Source organism: Rhinopithecus roxellana, chromosome 1 (assembly GCF_007565055.1).
Source record: "Rhinopithecus roxellana isolate Shanxi Qingling chromosome 1, ASM756505v1, whole genome shotgun sequence".
Lineage (NCBI taxonomy): Eukaryota > Metazoa > Chordata > Mammalia > Primates > Cercopithecidae > Rhinopithecus > Rhinopithecus roxellana.
The window spans coordinates 34,597,101-34,621,241 of NC_044549.1; the positions used below are offsets into that span (position 1 = coordinate 34,597,101).

The 24,141-nt window shown below is 37.6% G+C and overlaps 1 protein-coding gene across 4 annotated transcripts in view; it reads right to left on the reverse strand.

Moving 5' to 3' along the window:
- Positions 1-554: 554 nt before the first annotated feature.
- Positions 555-24,141, reverse strand: part of NAA50 (N(alpha)-acetyltransferase 50, NatE catalytic subunit) — a 29,495-nt gene continuing 5,908 nt past the window's right edge. Inside the window, exons 1-5 of one of the 4 annotated variants that reach the window (XM_030941239.1) lie at positions 17,485-17,583; positions 6,178-6,314; positions 5,628-5,747; positions 5,116-5,182; positions 555-3,499 (exon numbers count right to left, since the gene is read on the reverse strand). In XM_030941239.1, the coding sequence (XP_030797099.1) occupies positions 3,322-3,499; positions 5,116-5,182; positions 5,628-5,747; positions 6,178-6,314; positions 17,485-17,507 (525 nt within the window). In that variant the 5' untranslated portion in view covers positions 17,508-17,583 and the 3' untranslated portion in view covers positions 555-3,321. Of the gene's footprint in view, positions 3,500-5,115; positions 5,183-5,627; positions 5,748-6,177; positions 6,315-13,599; positions 13,733-17,484; positions 17,584-24,141 lie in introns of those variants that run through there. The other 3 variants (XM_030941230.1, XM_010361020.1, XM_010361018.2) reach the window with 3 other exon arrangements.

A 24,141-nucleotide genomic window follows, 5' to 3' on the forward strand; every position in this document is an offset into this window, starting at 1 on the left:
CAAGGATCACCCATTGTTTCTTAAGTGAAAAAAGCAAAAATCTAATTATAACAATTTTGACTAGAAATATTAAATACTGAATTAATTCCGTTAAAGAAAAAATCTTAAATTCATGTTTGATATTCAGAAAAAAGGTTAAAAGCCAACTCCCAACTCATTGAACTACTATACTCCTTCCTTACAAGGAAAAAAACCCAAAACACCTGAATATGTTATCTGTAGCCAATACACATTACTAAATAGATTGCAGCCTGAAGTGTCAAGTATTTCTAACAATTACATTAAGAATATAGCAGCAAGACAGTTCCTTGGATCTTATTTTTTCCCTCTCACTGGAACTGAATTGTAGACATTGGGCAGTACCTAGCAAGTCACAGAAGATCTGAATTAGGATGCCTTAATTACACCTGGCCCATTTTAATGATTTTAAAATTAGATCTTAAAGAAATGTGAAAGTAAATAAAAGCAGTAAGGGAAACACTACACAATGAGTATGTACAGTTGCTGGCTGCAGAATTCAACAATACAGTTTTGACACTTATAGATATCACAGCTCACTACCAGAACATCACGTAAGTTTATTTCAGAAGTAACAGCAATGTTAAAATTGACAAGTTTAATTCTTAACTGCACCAAGAAAACTTAGCCATTTAAGTATTTTTTTGTTTAAGTTATTCCCTCCAAAAAACTGAGGGAGCTTTTCTTTTCCACCACCACACACCATGGTTTCCCAATAGTTCTCTTTTTGGAGGACTTTTCAACTGATGAGTAAACTGCTTTAGATATTTCAGAACTTCATTCCCCAAATGAAAGCTAATCTGGACAAACTATATATTGCATAGATTTCTCTACAGATTCTTTGCTTTAAAACCTAAATGCAACTACCATACAGTGTAATTTTAACCTATTTGCCCCACAGTAAAAACTATCTGTCCTGAAAAATATGATGGATATATCCTGTGATTTTCCAGTTAACAGAATTGTTCTAAAGATAATTATCATATATCAAAATAACCAGCTCAACATAGGACATTACTTCAGTCTTTACTGACTCATAGGCATATGAACTTGTGCCCAGCTTTTTACCTCTTCCACATTCTCCTCCTCCTCCATAAGTGGATGGAATTATTTAACATAAGTTTGATGTAGGACAATTAACCCTTTACAAACATTTACAATTTAGGTTAAGTCACTGACTACCATGGAAAAAGAAACTATATAATGATAGGGAGCCTACACACTCAATTCAAAATTTAATATTTTTTCCTCCTTAAATAACACGTACTTGTCATGAGGCAGCTATTCGGTTTTCAATAACCACATTTAGGGATACATTCATAGGACTGATTAGATAGTCCAGGTGAAATGGTTATAGAAATAGAGGCAGTGTCATCTCAGAAAACCATTTATATATCAAAGTCGATTCTGATATCTGGGAAGTTTACAAAAAGGCTGCTGCATTCTTCAAACTAATTATGCCTTCTGTAACTCAAGCACTCTTCTCTTGCCAAGAGCAAGCTGAAGCTTATCCATGAAGATAAAGGAGCTTAATGCTAAACTTTTCTTCTAAGCTTAGATTTGGATTGTTTTAAGAAACGAATACTCTCAAAAAAGCCAGCAAGGTCTTTCTACATTTTTACCATCTTAAGATTAGAACCCTATAAACGCATTCATCAACTGTCTTCTTTTTCTGTATTATTCTTGGCACTCAAGATTGTTGAAGTCTACTGCACCTTGTACTTTCACATTCTCAAATAAAAACTTAAGGTTATAAAGTGTGCATAAACATTTTATAAAATAATTCTGTCATTTAACATATTTGGAGATGAGACTTTATACTAGAATTTTACACAAGAGGATAAATATGAATGAAACTTCCTTTTAAAGTCAAATGACAGAAAGCTCAAGCCCTGTGCATTATTTCAAAGTCTGAGAACATTTCTAAATAGTGAAGATGGGACTATAAGAGGAAAACATGAATATTTCAGATGTCTCCCATCTTACAAAGTTATCAACCTGTCAAAGCCACTCCTTATGTGCCAGAAAATGATCTGGCATAAACCAGTCCTCTCAGTGGAGGAGGTCACAGTGACATTTGTATTATTAACATTTTACACTTCTACTTTTCCAAGAATAGAAGCAATGTTTAATAATTACCCCTGCCTCAAATCCTTAAACTCAATATCATAGGCACTGAGTATAAGCAAATCTGGGATGTTCTCCAACAGATATGCAATAGCACAGCTATGTTGCTCTCAAAAATACTGTCTATTTTTTCCTATAAAATCAAATGCTCAGTGGCCACACTTTTAACAGCTGGCATTAGATGACATTAATTGAATTTATTATGTCACAGTCCATCTAAGCTTCTTTTTAGGTACTTTTTAATATGTCCAAGAGAAAACACCTGCTTCAGGTTATTTAGGGGTAGTGACCTATAAGGACATCAACTCAATTTTTAAGGTGAGACTATTGTTGGGTTTACTGAAGAAAAAGGAACAGGGGGAAAAAATAAATCACAACACACCTCTTTAGGTCAGTTAAAGGCCATATCTCTAGCTGGGATATTAAAAAAAAATTAATCTCACCAGCCCACATTCTAAAAGTTAATGCCACTAGTAACAATCAACAGCAGGAAAAACAAACCTGCTAACAACCAGCCCACTCATTAGCAAAAAAGCAGTTTAACTCAAATACTTAGACCAAAGTATAACACTAAACCAAACTGCCCCACCCACCAGCAAGAAGAGAAGATATAATTGCTTAAAAATCAAAATAAGCTTAGTATTTCTTACAAGGATAACGATGTTCCAACTCCCGAGAGAGTGCTCAGAAGGACTAAAGGTGGAGTGAAGGCAATGTCTAGGGATTAGTATCCCAGTCTTAAAAAACCCAAAGTACCACAAACACACTCAACTAGTCTATGCATTAGAGAACAAGATATTGCTGCTGCTTCTTTTTGTCTTTTGAAATATACAATGTTTTGTAGGCTCTGTCCTTCAATGTGAAAGCAGGACATTAAATTTGAAATTTGACAGTTAAATTTTTAGGACCATCTAGCTTTAACTGCAAAATTAAACAGATCTACCTTCTCCTTCCTTCAAACCACCTCACAAAAATAAGAGAAAACAATTCAAACATGATTATTTTTTTAAAGTCCTTCAAAGTATTATAACTGTTAGAGAAAAGGAAAGGAAGAAGGAAAAACAAGAACAAGGAGGGAGAAAAGCTTTAAAAGAAAAGTGTTGGGGGAGGGGGTATCAATGGGCCTCTCTTTTATTTGGCGACAAGCAAGTGCAAGAAAGTTCATTCATAATTTGTTCAGTTGTCTGTCTTTTGCACATCTGCATTCTGACCAGAAGGAACTTTGAGGTTTTTCTGCAGCACATGAGCATCTGCGGGCTCTATCCTCTTATAGTAGTTCTTCTTTGTCTCAATAATCTCAAAGCCAAACTTCCTGTAGAAGTCAATTGCCGACTCGTTGCTGATTTGAACATGCCTGAGATATAAGAGAGTACCAGAAAAAAATTAAAATTAAGGTTTCATCAAGTTTTAAGCATTCTCCACAGATAGCTCCAAATTGGTTGGGGCTAGAATGCTGCACATTTGTTACATTCTCTTTACAATGACCAGTAATCAACAAAGGTTAGGCATGTTTATCTAAAACCTTTTGATGACAATTTTACACTTTTTTTTTGAGACAGAGTCTCTCTGTTTCGCCCAGGCTGGAGTGTAGTGGCGTGATTTTGGCTAACGCAAGCTCCGCCTCCTGGGTTCACGCCATTCTCCTGCCTCAGCCTCCCGCGTAGCTGGGACTACAGGCACCCACCACCACGCCCAGCTAATTTTTGTATTTTTTAGTAGAGATGGGGTTTCACCGTGTTAGCCAGGATGGTCTCGAGCTCCTGACTTCATGATCTGCCTGCCTTGGCCTCCCGAAGTGCTGGGATTACAGGCGTGAGCCACTGCGCCTGGCCCAATTTTACACTTTAAATCTAATTTTTACATTTGTAAGACAGCTGGTTGAGATTAGAAGGCTCACAGTGTTTATTCTTATAGTCAACAAAGGGAAAAGTACCACAGCTATCAAAATTTTTCCCATTTTAAGAGGATAAATTATTAAAAGGCCCTATTAACACACAGAAAAAAATGATGAAAAATAAAAAACTAGGGTCTCAAAGTTTGAAGATATATCTTCCTTCTGATTGATAAAAAAACATGGTATGTTTTAAAAATTAAAAATGCAAGCTTTCTCAATTACTCCCAAAATAACACTGTATATAATTCAATATCTCACACGGCCAAACTAAATTATGAACATCCATGACTGTGATCTTAGTCATAGCTCTTGATGTACAGCCTCTTGAGATTCAAGTATAATCTCAGCTAGGTAAACTATGATTTTGATTATTAAACTCCACTACAAATGATCTACTACAATGTTCAAGGCTATCCAACATAGCCTTGAACAAAACACACAAGGTTTTGCACGAGAAAAGCAGTATTAATGGTCTTGAATTCGGAAGACTTGAGTTTTTTCTTTTTGAGATGGAGTCTCGCTCTGTCTCCCAGGCTGGAGTGCAGTGGCGTGATCTCGGCTCACTGCAAGCTCCACCTCCCTGGTTCACGCCATTCTCCTGCCTCAACCTCCTGAGTAGCTGGGACACGGGCGGCCGCCACTATGCCCAGCTAATTTTTTTTTTTTTTTTTTTTTTTAATATTTTTAGTAGAGACGGGGTTTCACCGTGTCAGCCAGGATGGTCTCTATCTCCTGCCCTTGTGATCCGCCCGCCTCAGACTCCCAAAGTGCTGGGATTACAGGCATGAGCCACTGTGCCTGGCCAAGGCCTGAGTTTTAATCCTGATTTCTTCCCTATGACTTTGGAGCTCTCATCCTAATATAATAAAGCAATGTGTTCTATCTCAGGTCCCTAATCTACTATTATTAATAAAACAAAACTAAACAAAACAACAACTCAAATACTCTGTAACAACTACTTCCACAGTGTTTCTAAAGGCACAATAAGTGACCAGATTTTAAAGTTTCTAGTAAAGATTTCTCCTGCCAACTTATTAAACCCCTTTGATAAGAACATTAAATATTACTTTACTTACAGATAGATGTTGTCAAAAGTACCATCTTTTTCACAGATGTTTAAGACATGATTTAACATTTTAGTTCCTGTTAATAAAACAAATAACACGTGACTTCATAAATCAACCTTTAAATTATGTATCTATCCACCTGCCATCTGAACTACTTATTGAGTCCTAATAGAATTTATGAGGTATAGACTAGATATTCTTATTTTCCAAAGTTGTGTTCTCTCTCTACAATAGCTACATATGTTTAAAACTGTTAGCAGAAGACTAACCTTTTTAAATAAGCACTTCCAGGTAGAAGAAAAACAGAAAAAGCAGAAGGGGACGTAAATAGCAAATCTATGTAGGGCTTCCTGCAGAATTATGTTAATAAACATTAGTTATTTCTCACCATATTTTACATAATTCAGTAACCCTTTCTCAGTATTCCTTAAAAAGACCCAAATTAACTTACTAGGTCAGACATATTAACGAAGAATATGTTTATGCCTCTCTGAAGAAGTAAAAAAACCACAATTTTTTACCTATTCCTAGCCTTCGGTAAGGTGCCAGACATCCTAGTGTCATGATGTAAAGTCTCTTCTGATTCTGTGAATGATCCACCCTACAGCATACCGCACCTACAGCAATATCATTGAAATAGGCTGCCAAGGAAAATATAAAGATATAATGTTGAACAGACAGAATAACACATTTTATTTAATCTTTTTCCCTTTTAAAGGACTACACTGTTCCTATCAACATTAAATTTCATCAACTATCTCATGAATATCAATGACCTCAAAGCTCTTATGCCATTTTAGGAAGTTTAAGCCTCCTCTAGAGTATAGCTTAAAAAGTGAAAACACACAGGCATACACTAAGTAAGAACATTAAGCATTTCTTTTTAAAATTCAACTATTTCATTCAACTGATTTCTGAGATTTTTCTCCCAACCCAGACCACTCCCATTTCCTCACTTATAAAATAAGCAAACTAAATTAGTTAACTCTTTCTGCTCTATAAAAAAATAGGGCTCAAGAATAGAAAGAAGGAAAAGCAGGGAGGAAAAAAAAAAAAAAAACCATGTAATACCAAGTTTTGCTAGCTCGCCAACCTCCAGCACATCCTTGTAGAACTTGTCATTGTAGCTGACTGGAAAGATGACCTGATTCAGTCTTTTCAACTGTTTAATATTGTGTGGTGTCACATCTCCCAGCTCGATCCGGCTACTGGAACAAATCAAAATGTACTCAATAAAACATAATTAGCCTCATTTTTAATATGAACATATGAAAGGGGTACCAAGTCTTTTTTACATGATTGATAAATCCAACTCTTCCAGATTTGATTTATAAGCAAATTACCATTTATAAGCAAATTTTGACATCATTCAATACAAATTCTACTCATAGCTTTCATACAGTTATGCACATTTAGGGACAAATATGGCATACAACAACTACTACAAAGGCCAGAATAACATTCTACAAGTGTCAAAATTTTCCTTGTAGTTTATAATTCAGAAAAATTTAGATATACCTATTTCCGATAAAATTACAGTTCCTTTGTCCAAGTATCTTACTTCTAGTAATTTATTCTAAGAAAACAATGGAAGTATGCAATACCATGCACATTCTATTCATTGAAAACCGTGGTCTATGAACTACCTACATCAGAGTCACAGAGGCGATACTCAAAATTCACATTCCTGGACACACATACCCCATTCTCAGAACCAGAGTTGCTGGAACGAAACAAAGTAATCCACATTTTGAAAACCACCCCAGTATGAAAACTATCCATTAAGAAAGCAACAGGAGTGATACGGTTTGGCTGTGTCCCCATCCAAATTTCATCTTGTAGTTCCCATAATTCCTACTTTGTGGGACAGACCCGGTGAATCATGGGGGCAGTTGCCCTCATGCTGTTCTCGTGATAGTGAGTTCTCACAAAATCTGATGGTTTTATAAAGAGCCTTTCCTTCGCTTCGCTCTCCTTTCTCCTTCCTGCCATCATGTGAAGAATGACGTGTTTGCTTCCCCTTCCAAACTGATTATAGGTTTCCTGAGACATCCCCATCCTTGTGGAACTGTGAGTCAATTAAACCTCTTTCCTTTATAAACTACCCAGTCTCGGGTATGTCTTTATTAGCAGCGTGAGAAAGGACTAATAAAAGCAGCATTCTAAGAAACCACCTGTAATCTAAACAATTGGTTCCATGGAAAAGAAGATTAAAGCTAAAAAGTTTTCAGTTCTAACTTCTAACAAAGAATCAAAATTGTTTTGCCTGCAGAGCTGTAAACAAATAATTTTTAATAGCTGAAGTGAACTTCACTACTGTTAAGGGCAGATCAAATGTGACAAGGCAAACCTGACAGCATTCTACAATTTTCTTACTCCATCCGTACTATTTGCCCAAAAAAGATACTGTAGTATATTGTTTTGTGGAGAAAAAGCACATTTCAACCACATTTAACAACGGACTTCTGCCGGGCGCGGTGGCTCACGTGGTCAGGAGATTGAAACCATCCTGGCTAATACGGTGAAACCCCATCTCTACTAAAAATACCAAAAAAATTAGCTGGGTGTGGTGGTGGACACCTGTCGTCCCGGCTACTCGGGAGGCTGAGGCAGGAGAATGGCATGAACCCGGGAGGCAGAGCATGCAGTGGGCCAAGATGGTGCCACTGCACTCTAGCCTGGGTGACAGTTTGAGACTCCGTCTCAAAACAAACAAACAAACAAACAAACAAACAAAAAACACAACGGACTTTTGTTAACATACACAGAAACATGCTTGAAAGGATTTTAATGTGTAGTAGAAATTGTAATTTTTTTTTTTCGAGACACAGTTTTGCTCTTGTGGCCCAGGCAGGAGTGCAATGGCGCGATCTCGGCTCACTGCAACCTCCACCTCCCAGGTTCAAGCGATTCTCCTGCCTCAGCCTCCCTAGCAGCTAGGGTCACAGGCATGTGCCATCATGCCCAGCTAATTTTGTATTTTTAGTAGAGACAGGGTTTCTCCATGTTGGTCAGGCTGGTCTTGAACTCCCAACCTCAGGTGATCTGCCTGCCTTGGCTTCCCAAAGTGCTGGGATTACAGGCATGAGTCACTGTGCCTGGCCCAGAAATTGTAATTTTAAAAACTGTATTTTGAAATGTTAAAATTTAGATTAAAAAGCAAAAAAAAAAAAAAAGAAAAAACAAACAAACAAAAAAGAAAAAACAAAAACAAAAAAACAGCTGGGCATAAAAGTCTGTAATCCCAGCATTTTGGGAGGCCGAGGTAAGAGGATCCTTTGAGCCTTGGAGTTCAAGACCAGCCTGGGCCATATAGCAAAACTTTATCAGAAATTTTTTTAAAAAAGTTAACCAGGTGTGGTGGCTTGCACCTAAGGTCCCAGCTACTTAGAAGACTGAAGTGAGAAGATTGATTGACCCTGGGAGGTCGAGGCTGCAGTAAGCTGATTGTGTACCACTGCATTCCAGCCTGGGTGACAGACTGTCCCAAAAACAAAACAAAAAACAGCAACAATTCCAGATAAAAAAAGAAATTTCTAAAGTTGATTTATCTGGATAGAGAGGAATATGATATAATATTTTATCTTATAGTACAAAGTTCTCTAAGATGTATTACTCCATAATGCCCAGTTTGGAGAACATTCTGCTTGCTAAGGAGTTAGGCAAAAACAGGAGACTTTACCCCCTATTTAAGCAGTCTGTATGAAGAACACAAAAGAAAGCACGAAGCATTCTTCCTGTCATACTTAGCAGTTTTGAACGGCTTAGCTCATTTGGAACTTTAGCCTTCCTGCCTCGATTATTTTTATACCACTAATCTGTATTATTTGTTGCAACCAATGATCTTTGCATGTCTTGTATGTCTTCCTAAAATCTGAACATAGTTTCTTAGCAACCACACAGATTAAATAAACAAACATGTTAGTAAAAGGGTAGGAGATTTATATATTTAAAAAAAACCCTCAGCACCATAGAGAAGGTTAAAAAATAAAAATAAAAAAACAGAAATTTTCTTGTTATAGTCTCTTCTAACTTCTAGCCACATAGCCTTTTCTTATCCCAAATATTTGACAACTATAATGAATTCCCATATGAAATTCATGTTTTCTTTAAGTAGATTACATCTCATTGACAGAATTCCCCCTCTTCATAACACTTTTCTGACTAAAATCTACTGGGCTCACTTTCCCCACTATCTACCATTCACATTAAAAAAAAAAAAAAAAAAAAAAAGGGAGGCCAAGGAGGGCAGATCACAAGGTTGAGAGTTTGAGACCAGCCTGGCCAATATGGTGAAACCCTGTCTCTACTAAAAATACAAAAATTAGCCCAGTGTGGTGGCATGCGCCTGTAGTCACAACTACTCGGGAGGCTGAGGCAGAAGCATCACTTGAACCTGGCAGGCAGAGGCTGCAGTGAGCCAAGATCGTGCCACTGCACTCCAGCCTGGGCGACAAAGCAAGACTCCATCTCAAAAAATTCTGTGGATACTGTAATTCTGTAAAATATAGGATCCTTTATTTTTCTTTTTTTGAGACAGGGTTTTGCTCTGCTGCCCAGGCTGGAGTGCAGTGGCATAATCACAGGTCACTGCAGCCTCCACTTCTCAGGCTCACGTGATCTTCCCACCTCAGCCTGGCAAGCAGCTGAGAATACAGGCACATGCCACCACACCCAGCTAATTTTTGAATTTTTGCAGAGACAGGGTTTCACCATGTTGCCCAGGCTGGTCTACAATTCCTGAGCTCAAGTGATCCGCCCACTTCGGCTTCCCAAAGTACTGGGCCTACAAGCATGAGCCATTGTGTCTGGCCAAAATATAGGATCCTTTAAAAATGCTGTAGCTGACAGGGATCACATCTTACCTACATTGTCTGCTGTTTAACTTACCATAGGGCCACAAGTTGGATGTAATTGTTTTTACATATGGTTTATATTAATTTAGAGCACACCACTAAAAAAAGAGTTTTAGTATTTAAAAAGTGATTTAAAATTACATTATGAAGTTTAAGTATGAACAATAATAGTAACTTAAGAACCCATAAAGTCAGGCTTCTAAAGTATAAATGAAAGAACCTGAGGTTTTTAAAATTTTAGGAATCATCTGTAGCTAATAATAACTAGGCTTCGAGCATATTTACAATTTTGAAAGAATAATACCAGGTATTTCTTGACTTCATACAAGAAGAAAAAGTGGTTATAGTGCACTGTGCTAGATTGAGTCTAATAAAAGTTAGCTACTAAAAAAAGTTTCCATCAGGGTGGCCAGATAAAGCCTAAATACAGAAAACAGTATTGAATCATTAGAGAATAATAGGCAGCTTAATCTTTCCCTAACTAATTAAAACAATACATGCCTTTTTTTGTTTTTTTAAAAAAGCACACCATAGAAATGACATAGAAAGGGAAAATATCCTGCCATAGTATAGCCAGAAATAAGTTTGTTGATACTCTTCCCATATTTTTCTATGCATGTATATATACGTGTGTGTGTGTGTGTACATATATACACACACACTTTAGACAAATTTGAGATATAAATATTGTTTGGTAGCTGTCGGAAAAATTAAGCTGTTTTAGAGAAATTTGATTTTTGCAAGAAAAAATATGCTAGAACAATTTCAAAATGTTCACTTAATGTAACCTTATCAGCAAAACTAAGCTTCAAATATAGTTTAACTCTCATTAACAGGATATGTCTGACTGAAATGGAATACTTCTGTAATCCTGATCACTTAGCTCCAAATTATTTTAAGACGTGGATTTTCTAAATATATCAAAGTAATATATTCAACTTGTAAATATAAGTTAGCAAGGAACACGTAGTTAAAAAAAAAAGGCATAAGCATATGTAAGGGATATGTAGATGTGTCAAGAAAACGATAACATTACTTGAATGTAAACAAACAAAAAGCTTTTAGTTAAAATAGCCTATAAAAAATTAAGTTAAAAGAAAGCCTAAAGTCTCTATTTAAAAACTAATCTAATGGAGATTTTAAGAATTCTGTGAATCTAAATTTTTCTAAAGTTCTTATGAACATAATAGAGTTGCCTATTTAAAGCATAAATCAATTCTATTTCAATAAATATTTGAATATCTGTGTTATGCATCTGGAATGCAAAGGTGTTTACATTTGGTAGGAAAGACAGGTATATACAATGTGCTACTAACACTGTATGTACATATAGTACAAAAATAATACTAGAATGAAGGTGACAATGGGAAACATTTTGAAGAATGATAGCTTATCCTGTGGAAGGGCAATAGACACAGTCTAATAAAAGATGAACAAAATAGCAATGATGTAGTCCGAAAACTAAGGTCAGTTTGATATGGCTAAAACATCAAGTGTGCTTGTATACAAACGTGGAAGCTGAAAAAGAACCAATTTTATGAGGGCCTCGTATATCGGCGCATTTGGTTATCTTCTCTATACTTACTCTTTTGGTGATCTCACTCAATCTTGTAGTTCTGTGGCTTTAATGCTGCCAAATTTCCAAATTTCTGTCTCTAGCCTATAGTTCACTCCTGAACTCTACACTCCTAGATCCAAGCCATCTCCAGCAGACACTTCAAAGTGAACATACTGCAAACAATTTCAAATCTTCGTTCCAAAATCTGCTTTGCTTGCAGTATTTCCTGTCGATGGCCTCTCCATCCTTAGCTGCAGAATATGTTAACTCCTTCAAGTCTTTGTTCAAATGTTATCTCAAAAAGGCTTACCCTGACATACTTTCTTTCCTTCTTTCTTTCTTTCTTTTTTGAGACGGTGTTTCCTTCTGTTGCCCAGGCTGGAGTGTAGCGGTGCAATCTCAGCTTATTGCAGCCTCCGCCTCTTGGGTTCAAGCAATCTTCCTGCCTCAGCCTCCTAAGTAGCTGTCATTACAAGCATGTGCCACCATTCCTAACTAATTTTTGTATTTTTTGTAGAGACGGGGTTTCACCATGTTGGCCAGGCTGGTCTTGAACTTATGGCCTCAAGAGATAGGCTCACCCACCCTGGCCTCCCAAAGTGTTGGGATTATAGGCGTGAGCCACCGCACCCAGCCCTTGTAATATTCTTGATACATGTTCTTATCAGGATTATGTTGGCCTCAAAGAAAGTTTGGAAGTGTTTCTTCCTTTTTGCTGTTTCATTCAATCAATAAATGGAAAGTTTCAGGTATTTTCAAACTATGTTAGGAAGGGCATAAACATTTAGGACTACTGTAGATAATTTGACCCTTTTATCATTTTGAAATATCCCTTTTTGTTGGCAATACTCCTTGTTTTAAAGTCTACTTTGTTCATCAATACACACAGTTTTCTTTTTTTTTTTTTTTTTTTTGAGATAGGGGTCTCAACTCTGTTGCCCAGGCTAGAGTGCAGTAGCACAATCTTGGCTCGCTGCAACCTCTGCCTTCCGGGCTCAGGGGATCCTCGTGCGCCTCAGCCTTCCAAGTAGCTGAGACCACAAATGCATGCCACCACTTCCAGCTAATTATTATTCTTATTTTTTGTATTTTTGGTAGAGACAGGATTTCACCATGCTGCTTAGGCTGGTCTTGAACTCCTGAACTCAAGCAATCCACCTGCCTCAGCCTCCCAAAGTGTTGGTATTACAGGGATGAGCCACCAGGCCTGGCCTTACAGCTTCCTTCGAATCAAAGTTTCATGTTCTATCTTTTACCTTTTTTTTTCTTTTTACTTTTTCTTGTGTCCTTACATTTAAAGTGTGTGTCATGTAAATAGCATATAGTTGGATCTTATGTCTTTAATCTGACAATTGGAATATCTGGTCTGTTAAGAATTAATGGGCCAGGCACAGTGGCTCACACCTGTAATCCCAGCACTTTGGAAGGTTGACTTGGGTGGATCACTTGAATCAAGGAGTTCAACACTGGCCTGGCCAACATGGTGAAACCCTGTCTACTAAAAACACAAAAAATTAGTCAGGTGTGGTGGCGCATGCCTTTAGTCCCAGCTACTCGAGAGGCTGAAGCAGAATTGCTTGAACCCAAGGGCAGAGGTTGCAGTGAGCTGAGATCGCACCACTGCACTCCAGCCTGAGTGACAGAGCGAGACTGTGCAAAAAAAGATTTAATGTAATTATTGAATTACTGATTTAGTTGATTCAAGTCCATCAGCTTGCCATTTTCTATTTGTACCAAGTATTAACTGTTCTTCATTTTCCTGCCTTTTATGGGGATCAATTTTGATTGATCCCTTGGCTTTCGGAAAGAAAACTTTCTAAAGCTTACATAAAATTAAATTTATCTTTTTGGTGTATAGTTCTGAGCTTTTACAAATAATCATGTAACCATTACCAAAACATACAATAATTACTCCCAAAACCTCCCACATGATCCTTTAAAGTTCAACTCCCAGGTAGCCCCTAATCTCTTTTCTGTTACCCATAGTTTTCCCTTTTCAAGAATGTCACATAAACGGAATCACAAAACACATAACTGCTTGTTCGGTTTCTTTCATTTAACATAATGTTGGAGACTCACCACAGTGTTGTGCGTATCAATAGCTCATTCCTTGTTAATGCTGAATGGTAGTCCATTATGTGGATGTACTGTAAATTTATCCTCTTGTTGAAGGGCGGCTGTTTATAATTTTTGGAGATCATGAGTAAAATTCCTATAAACATTTACATATAGGTTTTGGTATGAACATAAGTTCTTATTTCTCTTAGTAAATACCTAGGAGTGGGAATGCTGGGTCTTAAGTGCATGAGAGTTCTAGCTGTTTTGCATCTTCATCAGCATTTGGCATTAACTTTTAAAATTTATGCTATTCTAACAGGTATGTAGTGACAACTTATTGTGGTTTTTAATTTGCATGCCCCTAAATAATAAATTAAGTGAGCATCTTTTCATGTATTTCTTTGCCACTCATGTATCATCTTTGTTCAGATCTTTTGTCAATTTTTAAAAAACTGGTTTTTCTTGAGTTTTGGGTGTATTATGGATACTTGTCATTTGTAAATTATGTATGTTGCAAAGAATTATGTATGTTGCAAAGAATTTTTACCAGTCTATGACTTTTTTCATTTTCTTATTGTTTTTGGGAGAGTTTTACATTTTGACAAATTTATTTCATGGATTGTATTTCTGAGTTGTATTCAAGAAATATGCCTAACTCAAGATCACAAAGAGTTTGTTTTCTTCTAGATGTTTTACATTTAGGTGTATGAACTCCCTCTTTCTTAAATCCCCCCCATTTTTTTTTAAAGCAGCTTTCTTGAGGTATAATTTATATACCATAAAAGCCATGGTTTAAATGCACAGTTCAGTGATTTTTTTACTATAAAGCTGTGCAACTGTCACTGCAATTCAGTTTCGGAACATTCTCATTACAGTCTCAAAATTCCTTAGGTGCATCTGCAATGAATCCCCTTACCTACCCCTGAACAGCCACTAAATCTACTTTCTCTTTTTACAAATGTGTCTTTACTAGACATTTGATATAAATGGAAGCACACAAGAAAAGTGATCTTTTGCCCTAGGCTTTTTTAATGTGGCAAACTTTTGATGTTCACCTGTGTTTTAATACATGTCAGCAGTTTGATCTTTTTATTACTGAATAGCATTCTATTTTGGTATAGTTTATACCACATTTTCTTTATTCATTCACCAGTTGATGGATATTTGGGCTGTATGTGCATCTTGGCTATTATAATGCTACTATGAATATTGCATAAAAGTCTGCGTGTGGACATATGTCTTAGTTTTCTTTTCTGGTAGATAACTAGAAGTGGGATTGCTAGATTGTATGACAAATATGTTTAGCTTCTCAAGAAACTGCCTGTGGTAGGTACAATAATGCCCCCCACCCCCAACCAAAGGATGTACATGTCATAATCCCAGGAATCTTGAATATGTTACTTTACATGGAAGAACAGACTTTGCAGATGTGATTAAGATCTTGAGATGTGAAGATCAACCATGACTGTCCAAACAGGCCTAATATAATCACGTAAGTCCTTAATAAACAGAGGAGATATGACAACAGAATACGATTCAGACGAAAAAGATTTTAAGATGCTCTATGGCTGGCTTTGAACATGAAGGAAGAGCCAGAAGCTAAGGAATGCAGGTTGTCTACAGAAGCTGGAAGAGCCAAGGAAACGGATTCTCCTCAAGGGCCTCTAGGAGAAACACAATCCTGCTGTATTAGTATCCTAGGCTATCTTTAAAAATTACCACAAACCCAGTGGCTTGAAGCAACAAACTTATTCTCTTATAGTACAGGAGGCTAGAAGTCCAAAATCAAGCTGTCAGCAGGGCCATGTTCTCTAAACTCTAGGAAAAAATATTTCCTTGCCCCTTCCAGCTTCGGTGGCCCCAGGCTTGGGGCAGCCTACCTCCATCTTCACATGGTCTTTGTGATGTGTCCGTTTCCTTTCCTCTTCCTTATAAAGACACTATTCATTACACTTAGGACCTACTCTATATCAGTATGAACTCAATTATACCTACGAAGACCCTATTTCTAACTTAGCTCACATGCTGAGGTTCCAGGTACGTAAGAATTTTTGAAGGACACTATTTAAAATCACTCTACCTGCCAACACCTTGATTTTAGCCCAGTGAAACCCACTTCAGACATTTAACCTCTAAACTGTGGCTGTGACATTTATATTTCCATCAGTAATGTATTAGGGTTCCAGTTTCCCTACACCTTTTATTGCCTTTCTGTTAACAGCCATTCTACTGGTGTGATGTGATATCTCATTGGACATATTTATCTAATGACTAATGATGTTGAGTATGTTTTCATATGGCTATTAACAATATGTTTATGTTTTTTTTTTTTTTGGTAAAATGTCTATTTAAATCTCTTGCCCATGGTGTAGCCCTGAGAATAAACCTAGAATTTTTACACTAATTTTGTACTCCTGGCCGGGCGCGGTGGCTCAAGCCTGTAATCCCAGCACTTTGGGAGGCCGAGACGGGTGGATCACGAGGTCAGGAGATCGAGACCATCCTGGCTAACATGGTGAAACCCCGTCTCTACTAAAAATACAAAAAACTAGCCGGGCGAGGTGGCGGGCGCCTGTAGTCCCAGCTACTTCGGAGGCTGAGGCAGGAGAATGGCGTAAACCCAGGAGGCGGAGCTTGCAGTGAGCTGAGGTCCGGCCACTGCACTCCAGCCCAGGCGACAGAGCAAGACTCCGTCTCAAAAAAAAAAAAAAAAAAAAAAAAAATTTGTACTCCTATTTTTACATTGGATTCCTTGTCTTACTGTGTCATAAGAGTTCTTTATATATTCTGGATACAAGTCCTTTATTAGATATATGATTTTGCAACTAATCTCAATTATAGCTTGCCTTTTCATTTTCTTACCATGGTATCATACTAACATAAGATGTTAGTAATATGAGAAAACTGGGAATTCTTTGTAGCATCTTTGCAATTTTTCTGTAAATCTAAAACTACTCAATTTTTTCTTTTTTTTAATTAGTGGAGAAACTATTAGCGTAACAGATGATAAGGCATTTCAGCCAATTGCAATTTGTGAATCTTTTTGGATTCTAACGGAGTCTCGCTCTGTTGCCTAGGGTGGAGTGCAGTGGCCAGATCTCAGCTCACTGCAAGCTCTGCCCCCCGGGTTTACGCCATTCTCCTGCCTCAGCCTCCCGAGTAGCTGGGACTACAGGCGCCCGCCACCTCGCCCGGCTAGTTTTTTGTATTTTTTAGTAGAGACGGGGTTTCACCGTATTAGCCAGGATAGTCTTGATCTCCTGACCTCATGATCCGCCCGTCTCGGCCTCCCAAAGTGCTGGGATTACAGGCTGGAGCCACCGCGCCCGGCCAGAAAATATATTTTTAAAAGACATTTACAAGACAGAAAAAAACTAAGTACAAACTGGATATCAGATCATAAGATAATATAAAGTATTGTAATTGTTTAAAAAATCTTTCTCTGTTAAAGATTCACATTAAAGCCCAGGCATGGTGGCTCATGCCTGTAATCTTAGCACTTTGGGAGGCTGAGGCGGGTGGATCACCCGAGTTTGGGAGTTTGAGACCAGCCTGGCCAACACGGCGAAACCTCATTTCTACTAAAAGTACCAAAAATTAGCCCGGTGTGGTGGCGCGCACCTGTAATCCCAGCTACTCAGGAGGCTGAGGCAGGAGAATCGCTTGAACCTGGGAGGTAGAGGTTGCAGTGAGCTGAGATTGCGACGCTGCACTCCAGCCCTGGTGACAGAGCAAGACTCTGTCTCCAAAAAAAAAAAGAAAGAAAAAAGATTTATATTAAATATTAAAGCATTTATAGATGGAAAAGGATAATACATCTAGAGTTTCTTTTGGAAGTGCCCCAGCAAAAAGGGAAAATTATAGGTCAGGCAAAGATGAAATAAAATGGGAATCGATCCTACTTACTGTAGTTGATTGATGGGGCTCATTCTACTGTTTCATTTCATAAATGTTTAAAGATTTCCACACATCCACCATGGAATACTACACAGCCATAAAAAAGAACAAAATCACATCCTTTGCAGCAATATGGATGCAGCTGGAAGCCATTATCCTAAGTAAATTAAAGTAACAGAAAATCAAATACTGCATGTTCTCACTTCTAAGTGGGAGCTAAACACACGGTACACATGAACATAAAGATGGGAACAACAGATACTGCGGACTACGAGAAGAGGGAGAAGGGAAGGAGGGGCTAGAGGTGAAAAACTACCTGTTGGGTATCATGCTCACTACCCAGGTGACAAGATCAATTGCACACTGAACCTCAGCAACATGCAACATACCCATGTAACAAACCTGTACATGTAATCCCTGTACCTAAAAGTTGAAAAAGAATCCCTAACAAAAAGTACAATAAAATACAAACATTACTCATTATGTAAGGCACAACAAGCTGCGGTACTTTCCAGGCATGTTATTTTTGACACTAAAACTCAAAGTAGAAAGTAAATGATTCCTCATTTATTTCTTACTGTATGAACAAGTAAAAGGAGGCAAGACCTTCAAACCTTTAATACACTATGATTTCTCAATCCCCAGCTGTACAAGGCTTCAGTTTATATAGAACAGAAATTGAATGAGAGCTGAATGAGTAAGCCTTCCATTTGGGTACCAGATCACTCTTCCAAATTTCAGCAGTGTCCAGACAGTCTGTTATCATCTCTGCCTTTGGAATAAACACCTATTAATACATGTTCTGACAGTTCCCCCCCCCATCAAAACTAGTGTCAACGCTTTTAAGGTATGAACGAACAATTTTAAAAATGATTTATATGATGCAGTCTAAATGTTACCCAATGAGACTGAAGTGTTAAATAAAAACTAGGTGGTAAAGGGAAATGCACTTGGATTTTTTAAATGAAAGAATTCTCTTTTAAAACATATCGCTTTGACAGCTATTTCCTGAAACATAACTAGTTCATAGCGTATAACCTTTGATTATGGGACTATACCAGGCTACCAAGGATGTCTGTAGTAAGATGAAGGTCAAAGAAAAGAATATAAGAAACACTTGAATTTTAGAAGTAAAAGAACAGGAAACTACAAAGATGTCCAAGAAACGATTTTCAAGAGAAGGGAGGAAAAAACCTGGAGAGTAGTGTTACAAAATCAAAGAATGAATCCCAAACCTGGTTATATACCAGAATCATCCTGCCAGTTAAAAATTCAGATTCTCAAATTCCACCTTGGCAGCTTTACTTTTGTAATTAAGCTTGTTATGTAAATCATCATCCAAATTTAACACCCATCTAAATTAAATTTCCCACTGCATGTGTGTAAATTCCTAAATCTGAGAAATCTGGTGAGGGAAACAGGGGCTAAGGATGGGCACAGAGAATGGGTCATTGGAAAAACTATGCTATATGATCACAAAGGATCACAAATTGTTTGCTTACTTCTGGTAAGAATGTAATATAACGTAACAATGTAGACTACCTTAATTTATCAGCAGTTTAAGACCTTTACTCTGCATATAAGACACAAATCGCCCGCCTAAGAGTTAAATCAGCCATGTGGTCACATCTATTTGACCCACAAGTTTTTTGTTTGGTTTTTGAGACAGTCTCCCTCAGAAGCCCAGGCTGGAGTGCAGTGGCACGATCTCAGCTTACTGCAACCTCCACCTCCCAGGTTCATGTGCCTCAGCCTACCGAGTAGCTGGGACTACAGGCGTCCACCACCATGCCCGACTAATTTTTGCATTTTTAGTAGAGATGGGGTTTCGCCATGTTGGCCAGGCTGGTCTCAAACTGCTGGTCTCGAATTCCTGGCCTCCGAAAGTACTGGGATTACAGGTGCAAGCCACTGTGCCTGGCCTGACTCACAGTTTTTCCTTTTTGTTTCAGGTTTTTACAAGTTCAATGCTAATATTTAAATTAAACGATTTTATATAAAGTCTCAAATTGCAGCTTCTCTTGCTTTACTGATTTACTTTATCTGCGTGGTCCCTGTTGGCAGTAGAGTTTATGGCCCTACCTGTAGAAAAGTGAAGACAGTTGTTATTAAATAAACTAAATTACTCTCTCAGCTCAAGTAAATTGGTGTGATATGCTACTTTTTCTTGTTTTTCAGATCCATAACAATCAAACCCCAAGGCATTCTCATACCAGAATTTTTAGACTAAGAACTGAAAGTGGGACAGACTGTGATGTAAATAAGAAACAGCTACTGCCAAAGTGCCTACAGACAATTTATACTAAGTCCTTAAATGTGAAAAATGCAGTTACTTGTCTGCCTCTGCAGACCCCCATTGGCTATTCATTTGTGCCACAAGATTGTAATTTCATGTACGTAACTTCTGGGCTTAGAACATGCTAGTAGGAAAACTTTACCCTTGGCCTATAAATCAAGCAGTGTGACGAGATAATGCACACTAAATTTTGGCACAGCAATGTCAGATAATATGGACACAAATGTTTTTAGCTATTTAACTTATTGCCAATTACGCTCATAATTGTAAAAACATTTAGTAGCAATATTCTGAAAGGCCACAAGATGGGGATATGACTCCACAAAAGTGGGTCTCGGTAAAAAGTTTTTTTTAAGAAGGATGGTTTCACTATATTGCCCAGTGGCCTTGAACTCCTGGGCTTAAGTGATCTTCCAGTCTCAGACTCTGAGCAGCTGGGACTACAGGCACCACATCACCACACCAGGCTCAAAGTGTGACTTTTTAAGTTATATAACAAAAAGTGAAAATGAAGTATAGAGAAAGCTTAAAGCCTGTTTACACTTTAGTGAGTAGCACATAATTTCAACTGCCTGTTCATTTGTTGTCTAGAGTATTTGATCTGGACTGGATCTATTCCCCCTTCATTTTACAGATGATGAAACTAAACCTTCAAGAGACAAATGTACCTGTAGTTATACAGACAATTATGGATAAAGCTAGAATCAAGCCTATGTCTATTAATTTCCATTGTAGCACAAGATCAGTTACACCATGTTCTGTCAAAGGAGTGATCTTTACCCCTCCAGGTCACTTTTTAAAAAAAGGGAGAGAGATCTATTGGTAAACATTTTTCCGACGTATACTGATAAAGGTTCATTTGCATAGAACTCAAAGCATCTTTTAGTAAGGATCAAATGGTCCTTTGATTTAAAAATGTCAAGGGGTTAGAAGGGAGGTAATTTTTTCTTAGCTAGCAGCAATGTTTCTAAACTCTTACCCTGCAGTAAATTACATGAAAGAGTGATTCCTCTGGAAAATAAAGTCCTTCAACCTGAAAGTAAGCCCATTCAAGATTTATCACACAGCTTCAACACTAACTGGGTCAGGAGGTCTTAACCTGTCACCCACTGAGATTTCTACCTCATATGAACTATATTACCATTTCTGTCCTTCCAAGGCACCTCTGCCCTGCTACAAACATTTATTTTTATACCTTAACTCTTCCATAAAACTATAAGACTTAGGGCAGGATCTCAAATATTTCAGGGAATTACTAAATTACTTTTAGTAAGTTTCATCTCACCTATATTTTACAGCAGCGTTTCTCAATCTCAACATTGGCATTTGGGGCTACATTATTCTTTGTTGTGAAGCACCTTTCTGGCGCACTGTAGTATACTCAGCAGCATCTCTAGCTTTTACCCACCGGGTGCCAGAACTCTCCTACATCCTGTTAGGACAACCAAAAGTGTCTTCAGACATTACCAATAATTGGGAAGAGGGGGTGGTGGTTGCCCTAGTTGGCACTGTTCTAGAGGTTTGGCGCTAATTTTAAAAGTGAAAGTGGGGCTGGGCATGGTAGCTCAGGCCTGTAATCCCAGCATTTTGGGAAGCCAAAGTGGGTAGATCCCTCGAGTCCAGGAGTTCAAGACCAGCCTGGGCAACATGGCGAAACCCTGACTCTATTTCTTTGAAAAAAGTGAAGGTGGGGTGGACCAGCTCTCCAAATTGTATGTCTGCAAGTATCAGAGGTATAAAAATCTCAGTAATTATTTGGTTGGTTACTAATGCTAAATACACACACGGGTACAATCTGCTCAAGACTATAACCGAAAAAGAATCAAATTATTCTTTGGAAAATTGTTTCCACTATCATCCACATATTCAGTTAAGAAAGCTCCTTGCCAGCTTATGGCTTTTCTTTCACTGCCATCTAATATATTAATATTTTTATTTAGAAATCTCTGAATCCAAGCCAATATTTCTGACTGGTTACTGATGATCTCCACAAGAATCTCAAATTCAACATATCCAAACGTGACAGCATCATTTTCCATAAGAAATTAGAACTACTCTACAATCTATGAAGAGCCCACTGTTCATCCAACAGAGAAATTTAGTTTTCTATGTATTCTTTATGTCCTATTTTAATCTCTGTTAATTCTGTTTCCCCAGATACCTACAAAATAGAACTGGCTCAGAAGCTAGAATCTTTGGCCATTCCTATTCAGATTCAAGCCATTCCCTTTAAAGACAACCAAGGCTCAGAGGTTTAAACACCTTTATTCGTGACCCTCCTGCTAGCTATCATTTGTGGTACATAAAACTAAAACTTGGTTGTTTTTAGTTCAGTATTTTTTTGCATTATAGTAAGTTTCCTTTAAAATAAACAACAAACAATATATACTAGAAGCAGGAGAACCCAAACATACCTTTAAATATACCCTAATTTTCTGGAAAGAGAAGTGTTTGAAATGCTCCTAAGTACAAAATATTTTCCTTGCTTATCCTTGTTTAACAAGTTCTACCTCTAAAAAAATGTGATTTTTTTTTTTTGTTTTAGACAGAGTCTCGCTCAGTCGCCCAGGCTGGAGTGCAGTGGCGTGATCTTGGCTCACTGCAAGCTACGCCTCCTGGGTTCACACCATTCTCCTGTCTCGGCCTCCCGAGTAGCTGGAACTACAGGCGCCCACCACTGCGCCCAGCTAATTTTTTTGTATTTTCAGTAGAGACACGGTTTCACCGTGTTAGCCAGGATGGTCTCGAACTCCTGACCTCGTGATCCACCCGTCTCGGCCTCCCAAAGTGCTGGGATTACAGGCGTGAGCCACCGTGCCCGGCCAAAATTTTTTATTTCAAATGACTTGGGCCCTAATGTCTCACCCCCACTCTCTAAAGAACATCATCTTTGTTTTGTAACTTGAAGTTAAGGCAATCATCATCTCAATTAATAACTGGGTAAGTTATAAAAAACCTATGTCACAAAATGACCAGTAAAAATGGTATATGTCCAAACTTCACCAAGTAATCATCAAATCTTTAAAAAAGGAAATGCCATTTATCACCTAATCAGCAAAGTAAAACTAGAGTTAAAGCAAAACGTGAATATTTACTCAAAGACAACTTGTAAGGAAGCTATTAGTTATTTCTATCACTTAAAAATCTGTTCAATATGAACGCATCCCAAAGAAAATTTATACCATTCTTGGCTGAAATGTCAGCCACAGTATGTTTTCTTGAGGTTTTTCCAAGTGCCCTTCCCCTTCATTAGCCCTTGGAAAGAGAAGGACATTCTCATACATTGCTGACAGAATAAATTGCTACTATCTTTTTGGAGGTCAACTGGCAACAAACATCAGAGCTTTAAAAAAGTCAGTAACTTTGATCCAAAAAATTAATTCTTAGGAAATTATCCAAAAGAAGTAATTAAGGATGTGTGTCAGGTAGTTTTATGAACAAGCATTCCCCACAGCACTACAGGGGACTGAGTTAAGAAGCCTCTGGAATTGGAGAACAAGATTTTCTCTTAAGAACAGTTTCTGACAGAGGCAGAATATAGCTTCCACTAGCTCAAGGAAGATGAATACTTCCAATTATCTCTTCCCTACCCTTTCACAGCAGACCAAGTGACTAAATGGCAAAACTTTTAAGCAAAAACCAGAATGCCTCAAAATCCTTCACCACAGAGGTATAAACAGCCATAAACTATCTGTTGGCCCACAAGTTGAAACATTTAGAAATATCCACCATCTGGGAAGTAGATGCTAAAGGAAAAGTTCATGTTTTATACAACTTTGGCTTTTTATGGGTTTAACACAGGACTGTCCAACAGATATACAAATGACATACAAAATTTAAAAATGTTTAATATCTTGGGAAGACTTCCTTGATATAACAAAAGTTTAGTATTCACATTTACAAGGGGGAGAAATAATTTCAACATGTAGTCAAAATAAAACTTATTTTACCTTAAATTTTTTTTTCATTCAAGTTTAGTATCCACATTTACAATGGGAAGAAATCATTTCAACCTGTAGTCAAAATAAAACTTATTTTACCTTAAAAAATTTTTTTATTCCAAGTCTTTAAATCCAGTTTACTACACTCACAGCATGGCCCAATTCAGCTACTCATTTTCCTTAGAAATATTTTATCTCTATTTACATTACACAAAATCTGCAGTAGATCCACGTATCTAAGTTATTTCAAACATACTTAAAAACTGACCAATAACTGTGAGTTTTCTTTTGAGACAGGGTCTCCCTCTGTCACTCAAGTTGGAGTGCAGTGGCATTATCATGCCTCACTGCAGTGCAGCCTCAACCTCCTGAGCTCAAGTGATTCTCCCATCTTGACTTCCCAAGTAGCTGAGACTATAAACACACACC